The sequence below is a fragment of the Ostrea edulis genome, chromosome 3 (assembly GCF_947568905.1).
Source record: "Ostrea edulis chromosome 3, xbOstEdul1.1, whole genome shotgun sequence".
Taxonomy (NCBI): Eukaryota; Metazoa; Mollusca; class Bivalvia; order Ostreida; family Ostreidae; genus Ostrea; species Ostrea edulis.
The window spans coordinates 20,594,306-20,606,387 of NC_079166.1; the positions used below are offsets into that span (position 1 = coordinate 20,594,306).

At 34.5% G+C, this 12,082-nt stretch overlaps 1 protein-coding gene across 1 annotated transcript; it reads left to right on the forward strand.

Annotated features, from left to right (window-relative positions):
• The first annotated feature begins 1,516 nt into the window (after positions 1-1,516).
• LOC125676648 (uncharacterized) lies at positions 1,517-7,777 on the forward strand. The gene is made up of 5 exons (XM_048914479.2): positions 1,517-2,159; positions 3,481-3,552; positions 3,868-3,888; positions 5,142-5,242; positions 7,059-7,777. Exons 1-5 carry the CDS (start codon positions 2,050-2,052, stop codon positions 7,775-7,777), a joined length of 1,023 nt encoding a protein of 340 aa, XP_048770436.2. The 5' UTR covers positions 1,517-2,049.
• The last annotated feature ends 4,305 nt before the right edge of the window (positions 7,778-12,082 follow it).

Sequence of the window (12,082 nt, forward strand, 5' to 3'; positions counted from 1 at the left end):
CGTTCTATTTCGCGTTAGCTAATACTTCGGGTTGTTGTGTATATCTATGAACAGAAGCGTTTTATTTTAGATGGCGATCAATAGATAAATTGCCTGAACGAATGTTACATCTCACGGTGTGTTATGTTCCTATCATGCAATAAAAATGTCCACGTGATCAGAAATTTATCCTTTAGATCAGATAATCCACATCTCTGTTTAATCGAGTTCATATCCTAATAAAATATTGGATCGGCAACGGGAGCAAACTTGGACACTAGAGGTCGCCTTGAACATAGTATTTATTAAAACAGAGATTTGTGTATGAATGAATACTGAGTATTGAGATGTATATTACAGAGAAGTCAGTCTTGTATCGACACATTACAATAAAAACATCGTTATTAAATCTTCATTTTGTAGTTTGTACGCAGCACTAAGAGTATACATGTTTGAAAATTTGCAAAATTAAAAACAAATTACCAAGTTGATAGTGGGGGGGGGGGGGTGTCAATTTTTATAATTGCTGTCGATTTCTGTTTTAAATTGAACATTCGTATTACGTTGTACCTATGTTCATACTTTGGAAGCGTTTTCTATTAGCAGATCTAGAATCATGTAAAAAATTCGGAAGTTTTTCACATTGCCTTCACTGTTATATAGAAGTCAGGTTTGTCGCATGTAAAAATTCATGTTACTACGTAGAACGTACTTCGCATCGAGTTTGAACAGAAAATGTACAGTAAGATCATCGTTCTTATACGTTACACAGTACATAGTAAACATTTATCGAAGAAACTTTCAATAAAATTACCATAAACGAAATTAAACGAAGAGAGAGAGAGAGAGAGAGAGAGAGAGAGAGAGAGAGAGAGAGAAAGTTATGTGGTATAATTCTAGTAGGTAGGTCTATATATTTTATTTCTGGTGACTGATGGCACTTTACTGACACATAGGCAATTACTTGTAAATTTTACATGACGTCACAATGCTTTCTGTTGTTTACATGACGTCACAGTAAGAAGTGACAATGGATCACTGACGTCACAATCAAAGCAAAATGAATCCATCACGGTAAGTACACACTTGCTTTAATTCTGAAATGTAAGATAGAATAAATCTTTGTTGAGATCCAGATACGTGCGCAGAGATCAAATCATATATAAAAATACTGAAAGGGAATACTTTTATTTCCATTGCAGTTATAAAATTTTATCAGACAAGTATATTTTCAATATGTTTTTAAGCACACTATGACATGGTATATGTAGTTTTTAAGAAATGAATTTCCTCTGGTCGGGTACCCCGCAGCTTTTGGTTGTAATTAATTCATTTAATGATTCCTAAGAATTCGGTCACCACCTAGAGATTATAAATACACATTTTATGCCCTGTTCGTTAAATTACAGGAGCGTGGTCTATTCTGATGCGGGTTTACAAACTGTACATCTGTGGGTTAATGCTCCCATTTCTACCGTATTTATGTAAATGTGTTTCTTTTTTAAAATGTCCAAAATTAATGTAATGCGTACTGAATTGGGGATTGAAGTTATTTTTAATATATTTAAATACAAAAAACGTGTGTAGTGTTTTGAGGATTCAAGATTATTTTGTGAATCTACAGTATAGTGGTCTTGAGGTGATACGGGGAGTTGAGTTCAGACAAGTTAAAACTCCAAACATATATATAAATGTACATATAAATGCCTTTTAAAAATCTTTTCCCTTCCGCGTAAATTTTTTTCTACTAACTGATTTTGTTTCGATGGCAATTAACATATCTTAATTAAAGTATGATTTCACAATCGTCTTGAAGAGGTGGTCGTCAGTATAGTCAAATCTGGAAGAAAGGAAAAAAACAACCCACGATTCTTTTCATCTCCAGCGGCCTGATATCTTTGACATTTGCGTCTATTTGTTTTGTTTTTTTTGTTGTTGTTGCATGTGATATGGAAATATTACCTGATTGTATTATCAAATATTCAAAATATCTACATGTACAGGTTTAATTTTCAATCAAATTGATTGAAAGAGAGTGATTGAGAGAGAAAGTTTCCTAAATTGAATTGTATGTTTGATAGAAGTTTGGTTGGTGCGGAGTTTTACCGGAATTCTCCCCTGGGTGGGGAGGTGACGGAAAGCGCCACAGATCTGAAGAGGAGCGACGGACCGTCTAGATTGTAAGTACCGGTAGTCTGGAATTACAGAATCTAAAATTGTGTATATATATATATATATAAGTACCAGTAGTCTGGAATTCAAAAATCTAAAACTGTATATAATATATATATATATATGTATATATATATATATATATATATATATATATATATATATATATATATATATATATATTCAATTAATCTTATTAGAATGATAAGATATCGTTTAAATCATGAAGTTATTTTATTTTTCTAATTTGGAATATTTGTTTACTTTTACGAAATGGTGGTCTTTTTTGCCTGAAGTTTATTACTAAACTGTCGTCTTAAGTTTATTAGCGGTAGTATCATATCACCTACCCAATCTGCCCAATCGATCCGCTCCTTTTTATATTGTCGCTACGACAGTATTGGATAAAGGAGCGGATCGAGGAGCTGATTTTAATCAAATTGATTACCTGCTGTACTTTTGGGGTTATAGTTTTTTTTTATGGATGAAAATATAAAAATCAAATTGAACTCTCGTAAGCATTATAACAAACTAGGATTTTTTCCCCAAAGATTTCAATTTGTTGTTTGTTCGTTTAGGGTTTTTATAATCAATAACAAATGCTAGTTGAAATCACAAATCAATGTATTTATAATTAGTATAACGTATTTACGGGGGTCTATATTGAGAGTTCGCGTTATATTCTCTCTATCTTACTTCTCTATTTCTCTCCCACACACTCTGTCTTTCATAATAAAGATCTTCAGCTGTTTAGTATACTAAATGAACACATGACCTTGATATAATGAAAGCACTTGTAGTTAGGGTTATTTAGCGATACTTGCCCCCGCTAAATGTTGTAATTAAATGTGGGCAATCAATGTTAATGTTGTGAAAGTAATTAAAAACCATGCTTCTAATAAGTGTTAAATGCTTTGAACTTTACTTTTTCTATGGATTCATAGAGTTTTGATAAAATACTTTGTGTTGACCTACACACGTATACGGAGACTTGAGAATAAGAAATTAAAGACAACTTTGAGTCGTTTATGAGTCTAGATGCAGAGGGAAAACGATCGAATGGTAAACTTCTAGTCGCGGCTACTTTTTACCATCATCACTAAATGCATAGCCTTGTCGATAGAGATCACTGGAATTCACTCGTTAAAAAAAATCTTGATTCTCAATAACAGGTTCGTGAAGATCTTTGTTTCGGTCTGCGTTAATTAGTGTAGGGGGGAGATTAGTGTATCGGAAACCATTTGGCTAGCGAAGTTGTCTGTTAAAATCATTATTGTAATCATCATTTTCATCATCATTAACACAGAATTCTGTTTTTTAAATTTTCAGTCGACAGAATTTTGATTGCTGTCATCAGGTTCCGTTGGAGGGTTGTTCACAAGAGAAATGGGCTGGCCACATGTAAGTCAAGCAAAGGGGGGGACAATTCATGTGCATTTTATGTTCTCCCATAAATGCGCATATGTTTGAGATTATAACCAGTGGCGGATCTAGGGGAGGTTACGGGGGTTCACCTGTCTGGTTGAATGCTTTACTAAAGGTTATTTTGTTGTCATTTCGTGGTCTTTAAATCCTTGGAATGTACCCCCCCCCCCCCCCCACACACACACACTTTTGAAAAATTCTGGATCCGCCCCTGTATAACTATCATTTAGTATAGGAAAGGAAAGGAAAAGCAATGGACATTTGTACTGAATCTCTCCACTTCTATTTTAGGACACCAAATGTGGATCTCAGGTCAGTATGTGTGTACAATGTCATTAATAAAATCTTTAAGCTAGTGTCACATCCATGCACGTCTTTTTAGGAGGAGTGGGGGAAAGCAATTCCGCTCGTTAGTAAAGGCAAACAATGCCGTTCATTATAGGACTGTCTTGCAGACAGTGATCAAAAGAGTTTGAAAAGTTGAGAATTTTGCAATATTTTTCCCATAGAAAAAATGGACACCCCCCCCCCCGAAACATTCGTTTGAAGACTTGTTTGATGAAAATTATGTCGAAATAAAAATCATTAGAATACCAACCAAAATAAAATTGAAAAAAAAAAAAACACGTCGCTTCCGTAGTTTTACTTTATTTTTCTCTCTGACGCACAAAGCGAACCGCTTGAGTTTATGTTTTAAAACCACATAAACATGCTTGTTTAACTAAACTTTAAAGGATACGTATGCAGCAATGATCATCAAATGATGATGTTGCTTTAAAGTCGCGTAATCTTTTGAAATATTGGGTAAAAGGTGATTTCCAAAATATGTTAAGAAACTATAAACATTTACTAGTTTATTGATATGGGGGTTCTGTGGTATGCATTCTACGTAGTTTTTTGTTTGTTTGCTTTTTAACCATAGAAAGATATTCATTGTCTTTTGTATAATAAAAGTTTTGCCAGAAACGATAAGATTTTTTTCACAGCAATTTAATTTGAAATAATTACAATTTGGTGACTTAAACTCATACAATGACGTGTGAATATTTGAACAAATTCCGTACACCCGGTAAATATTTACCATTTCCCGTTCTGGCTGAGAAGTCTCAAGAGAAAAAAGCAAGTGTAGGTTAGAATAACAAAAAATAATGATGATGACAATGATGATGATGATAAATTAAATTTTAAAAAATGTAAGATAAAGAAAAATCTAAAGAGGGTCAAAGCCATGACAGAATTATCACGGAGAAGTGTCCTAATTGATATTTACGACTAAAAAAAAAAAAAACTAAGAATGACGGCAGGGTATATTAGAATGTTCTGCAGTAAACTAACAGTGTTTTGGATTAGAATCTCAGTTTCGGATATAGCGAATATAAATGTTGATGACAAAACTTTTCTGTAAATGAGATGAAAATGATGCATCCGTTGTTAGAATGTCCCTCATTAAAATGCCCGGGGAATGGAGTCGCAGTAATTAGTGAATAATAATTGATTTTAACGCGCAATAAGTAACGCAGAGTAACAAACATCCTCTCACTAGGTTTGTATTTTTTTTTATGTAGTGTGATCGGCGACACGAAAACTTACCGCACAAGCAGCAAGGAACGGGAGATAACGCCTGCAGTGTTACGCCTAGATGTCGCACCACGCCGAGACGACAGAGGTTACCCCGCTTTGTTTAAATCATGCATTGATTGTATGCCATTCGCATTTTTCTTTATTTTAGATTTTTTGTTATTTTAGCAACTACTCAGTTCTATAGGACTGGACATTCATCATATATACTTAACATACATTGTAGGTTACATGTATCCCGTGTTGATTTCATTTACTGCATGATCAATTCGTTCAGTGGTGAGAATCGACGAAAGTATTTTATACTTTTTGTTTCGAAAATTCAAGATTATCTTCATTCCTCATATCTAATTGCGGCTCTTATAACAGAATTCACTCAACAGGAACTTTGTCAAGACATTATAAGTTTTGATGTAACTCAATATTTACATTTAGAATGTTCTTGCCTTCGATATCTTTCCAAATTGTATTGATTGCCATTTCCTCATGTAGTACGTCTATTTCAACGGTTGGGAATTTCAGCAGAAATGGAAGTAGACTGTAAATATAAAAGATATAATTTTGATTTTTGACTATACATGAGGATATGAACTGAGACGCCACACCCCGGCACGCTTCATAAGGCGCGTTATCCCTCGCAAAAGAGTAGCGGAAGAATGTTGCATACATAACTTGTTCGTTGAATTTTGGTCGTTCAATTTTTGTCAGACTTGTCCGATTTTTGCCAGACTTACATTTACAAGGTTATATTCACGTGTGTAATTTGCCCACATTCAATGAAAAATGATTTCGCCCATATTTCCATTCGCCTGAAGTAGTGAATGAAATGTACATTCTCACAGTTTCCAAATTAAACGAAATAATTGATTACATATTCAACGTTCTCAAGATTTCAATTATTCAATTCTTTCTTTCTTTTTTACCAATTGTAATGGCAGCTATTTCCTCCTGTATGCGATACAGTTGTGACAAATGTGCCTATTAATCTATAAATGTACATGAAGTATGTCTATTATAACGATAAGGAATTCCGAAAGAAATGAAAGTATAATGAATATATATATATATAATAAATTTCATATTTTGAAAATACATGCTAACGTGCTTCATGAAGTATGCTGTGATAAAACGTCGCAGATCATGCTCTCATGTATCTTAAAAAATGAAATTCATTTCTAAAGTAACTTCCCGCGTGCGTTTGTTTTATTGATTATGATATCAATAAAATTTCTCCTTATCCAATATCAATATATTCTATAAACAGAAATGCACTACTCACTCAAACCTCCTTGAACGGAGTAGGGAGCGGTCATTGTGTCGGCACATGTCAGAGTCGGTATATGTGACTCGCATCCTGCACAATTTGTTATCATTGACATTACACAGAAAACAAAGCGATAGAAGAATCATGACTTTTGTTAAGTTATTGTAATGTCTAAGAATTCAATAATTGCACAAATACACAAACTCCCCTCTAAAATCCTCATTTTCTGGGCTCCCGGCTGCAATCACGATTTGCCATAATGTGTAAGAAATCTAGACAACAAATGACACATTACGTAAAAGTGTATATTAAGGGGAACTGTTTTCTCAATCTTCCATTTTTCATGTTGATTCAAACCAGAAATTAATCAAATTGGTCACTTTTATTAAATTTTCAAAGTTACGAATTTCTGCTCCTTGAGACATTCGGTTGTTTTATCGAATAGCTCAGTCAGTGCTGGAATGAAATATTATCGCATGCGAAAATGATATTTCCCCATGTCTTTTAATTTGATTTTCAAAGACATGATCGGAGCTTTTTGTCTGGAAAACTCTTAAAATCCAAGCATTGTATCGATTACAAATTGAAAGATAAGGAAAATTGGACCGACTTGAGTTTCATATGGATTTTTCATTTTCAGGGAATTTCAATTTTGAACAACAAACCAGAGAAACAAGTGATCAATTGCGTAGAAAATCATGCTGCACTTCTCGGCACAGTATATTTCATCACGAAAATCACGGTGCAGATAATCTCGCAAATTCTCGTTCATTGTGTGAGGCGCGAAAACCAAAAAGGGTGAGATTTGCTGACGATATAGGGTACAATTTAGAAACCAAGCCTACATCTAGACAGGATTACGAAATCATCACTAATCCGGAAAACTGGCCTATATTTGAAAACGAGGCAGACTGTGAAGGTCCTGAAGTATTTTGCACATATTTTGGAAACAGAGATAATGCTACGTCTGCAGTGCCTAGCTATAATTATAAATCTACTTTGCCCAGTCCTTCCATTAGAATGCACGATAACAACCAGGGCATAGACAGGAACCAGAATCACCACGTTCCTCAAGACTCCATCTTTAGTAATTATCATTCCCCAATACAAGAAGGGTTTGCAACAGCCGAAAAAGATGTCACTTCTTGTGCCGTCAGAAAACACTCGCATTCTATGATTGCCACAAAAGTTATGTCGGGTATGAAAATCATAAAAGGGGAAATGAAACAAATGGTTGCAAAATTCCCGAGGATTCCGAAAACTCTTTCTATGTCGCACCTGAGTGACGTCCGCCGCACTATCAACGGTACATCAAACATGAGCGAAAATTCCGGAAAATCGGATCTGCAGAAAAGGTAAGACTTTTCTGAAAAATGGTTTCATCTATATATAAAATACGTTGTACACAAATATTACAAATAATGAATTACAGGGCAATCGCTGCAGACATAACACACACGCACTTACGTGCACACAATTAAAAGAAATATTTCCCCCCAAACAAAAAATAACACAGTACTTGTAGTCGTACATATATGTACCTGTATATACTGGGAAATTAACACAATGGTTTTAATTTCACAATATTCGCGATTTATCATTTTCCCGCGAAATCAAACACATGGTGAATAATGCATTAAAATATTTCAATACTTTCGTAATTAAAATTCTAGAAGTAGATTCTCCTATAACATAAAATTAAGAGTACGGCGATTGTGCTCTTGTAACAAATTACAGTATGCATACGTCACAAGTATTTTTTGAATACTTTTTGAAGAAAATTAACATAGCAGTTGTCATAGAAAACAAGACACAAATCAGTATGAATTGAAATGGCAATATAAAATTTTCCAGCAAATAAAGTAATCATCGTGTCGAGTATAAAATATAATTGCACAATTACTGATACACAAATAATTTCGTTTCTTTTATGGTGTCAAGCAAAAAGTAGCAACAACCCGAGTGATATTTAGAAAATGAATCATTTCATTCGTCCATAAAACGCACTGACATTCTGATGAAAGTCCCCGAATGATTTTAACGTTCTGCTCGTAAGATCGTGTTATTCTTCATGAGAGTTACTCACAAGACAATTCCCTATATCCCCAAAGCGGTACTGTCTGTCAACCAAATGGCCGATTTATTCTTCAAACGGCATACATACGTAGCAGTAATTAATATTTCAAATGATCGGAAAGAAACTTATTTCTAGAAATGGAAAATTGATACATGTCTAAAGGGAAATCACTGTAAAAGAAAAATCTATAAAAATTAGATTCCCCAGTGCATTGATACACCTCAGAAGCGCTCTTCGCTTACACTTGCCGAGAGAAATCAAATTGTCTTCTCTTGCTTTATTTAACAGTGCCTAAAAACCTCCATTATGTACGATCTGCGCTTGAATTATGATGTTGTGAAACGAAATCTCAATGGTCTTTTTATCTTGTTAGATTTTCAAACATTGTCACCATCGCTAGACAAATCACTTCGTCAGTTGCTAATGTGGTTACGCAGAACTCACCAATGTTCCATATAGGCCTCTGTTAGATATTAAAGCACGTGACCTTATGAAGGGTGACAGTCTTGGTTATTTGGACTGCAATGCCTCCTGGGAACGGTGTGCGTGTTAATGGAGAAATCTTATGTGTGAACATTATTTTACAGCGCTTGATCATCTTCATTGTTAATAAGTTAGGAAATCAATATGAATTGTTCCGAATCGTTTCAAATTCTTAGGAAAACTATTTCAGTTTATGGGCTGTTAGATCAGAAAACACCAATATAATATTCAGAACTGTACGTATGTTTGCCTTTACACGTGCCGCCAGTTTATGTGCTCGCGGTAAATTACCGGTAGACACAGCTGGTGTGACCGGTGAACAGAGGGTATGACCTCCGGGAGATCCAGGGTCTGTGTTTGTCCTTCTCGTAAGGTTGTATTCCTCATAGGTCGCTGTTCGTTACTTGTTCATTTTTGTAAAATGAGGTCAGAATATGTAAGAGAGGAATATTTCGATTTTGTACTTCAAAGAAATGATCATGGGCATAACGAAATGGAGGGAACATTACATCTGTAAGGATGTCAGGACATTACTGTTGTAAAGATTGGGGTATAACATTGTCAGGATATTACATCTGTAAAGGTTAGGGGTCATATTGCCAGAATATTACATTTTAACATTTTAGGAGTCATATTGTCAGAATATTACATCTGTGACAGTTAGGGGTCATATTGTCAGGATATTACATCTGTAAAGGTTAGGGGTCATATTGTCAGGATATTACATTTGTAAAGGTTAGGGGTCATATTGTCAGTATATTACATTTTAAAATTCTAGGAGTCATATTGTCAGAATATTGCATCTGTGACAGTTAGGGGTCATATTGTCAGTATATTACATTTTTGAAGGTTAGGGGTCATATTACCAGGATATTACATTTTAACATTTTAGGAGTCATATTGTCAGAATATTGCATCTGTGACAGTTAGGGGTCATATTGTCAGTATATTACATTTGTGAAGGTTAGGGGTCATATTACCAGGATATTACATTTTAACATTTTAGGAGTCATATTGTCAGAATATTACATCTGTGACAGTTAGGGATCATATTGTCAGGATATTACATTTGTAAAGGTTAGGGGTCATATTGTCAGGATATTACATTTGTAAAGGTTAGGGGTCATATTGTCAGGCTATTACATTTGTAAAGGTTAGGGGTCATATTACCAGGATATTACATTTTAACATTTTAGGAGTCATATTGTCAGAATATTACATCTGTGACAGTTAGGGGTCATATTGTCAGGATATTACATCTGTAAAGGTTAGGGGTCATATTGTCAGAATATTACATCTGTGACAGTTAGGGGTCATATTGTCAGGATATTACATCTGTAAAGGTTAGGGGTCATATTGTCAGGATATTACATTTGTAAAGGTTAGGGGTCATATTGTCAGGCTATTACATTTGTAAAGGTTAGGGGTCATATTGTCAGGATATTACATTTGTAAAGGTTAGGGGTCATATTGTCAGGCTATTACATCTGTAAAGGTTAGGGGTCATATTACCAGGATATTACATCTGTAAAGGTTAGGGGTCATATTACCAGGCTATTACATCTGTAAAGGTTAGGGGTCATATTATCAGGTTATTACATCTGTAAAGGTTAGGGGTCATATTGTCAGTATATTACATTTTAAAATTCTAGGAGTCATATTGTCAGAATATTACATCTGTGACAGTTAGGGGTCATATTGTCAGTATATTACATTTGTGAAGGTTAGGGGTCATATTACCAGGATATTACATCTGTAAAGTTTAGGGGTCATATTGTCAGGTTATTACATTTTTAAAGGTTAGGGACATTTAATTTCAGCAATCTCAATGCCCTCGCTAATAATGCCAAAATTAAGCCATCGCTAAATTTTTTACTTAAACGCTGTTACAACTGTAAATGTTAATGGGCAACATCATCAGGAAATAACAACTATTAAGGTTAGGATGTAACATTATCTGAATATTGACTGAGGTGTAATGTGGTATAAGCTTTTGAGACTATCCATGTCTTCTTCTCGCTGTATTTACCCTTTTCAAATATTGACCGGATACACTGTGAAGAAAAGCTGTTTTTTCTTCTTCTTTTCTGCAATATCTTTGAATTCTGCAATATCTTTGAAAGAAAGAATATTAATCAAAGTTCTGCAAAAACGACATTCGTCTGTGCATTTTTTCTGAAACAGCGTACAGTTAGTGAATCACCATGATCAATTAAAAAGTTATTAATTAATTTCAGATACATGGAAGGTCCCCCTGAACCAGGCGTGAGGAACCACACACAGTGATCACGAGTGTCTCAGCGGCGGCAATTCTACTTACAAAAAATATAGAATATGTAATACCGAGTTTAGATAAAGCTGCATGAATTCTTTATTTCGTTGCATTTTTTGTCACTGGTCCAAAGCCTGATTGATAGTAACTGTTTTAAAGTGATCTGCTGAGAAACTATTTGTTTCGGATATCAGCTTCAATATGCGAGTAAGAGAAATAACGAGTTGTATTACATCATGTGATTAGGTGTAGTCGTCACGCTTTTCCCATAATTCAATTTGACCATAAAGAGTATTACTTTTACATCAGCCTTATACACAAACTTAATGCAATATACTGACGAAAACAAGATGGCTGATCTTTTGATTCTTATGGATTTTAGAAGGGCTTCCAATGCTATGGTATGGGGATCTAAATTACGAGCAAAGGCGGGTGTTGAAATTCGTTGACACTGGTGACTCAACAAAATAAGGTTGTGATAATTCACCCACCATATCATACATTTACATATGTAACGCATGATCGGAAAGATGAAATGGAAATCCAGACTATACAATCTCTATTGTTGCCTGTCCTTTATGTTTTGTTGTTGTTTTCCCCCATTGTTCTCGACGTGACCTTCAAAGAGGCCGTCTTTTCAAGTTCATTTATTCACCTACACCATCCATCAGTGGTACATGAGGTACAATAAATAATAAAAGATAATGGTAAGTCATCTTAATGAATCTTTTCCAACAAAGGATTTTTTGGACGTTTTGAAACAGGTCGGTCTTTTCCGATGATTTAAGTTGTTTTGGACGTACAATTAACTTTAAAAGATTAGTCTTGTTCT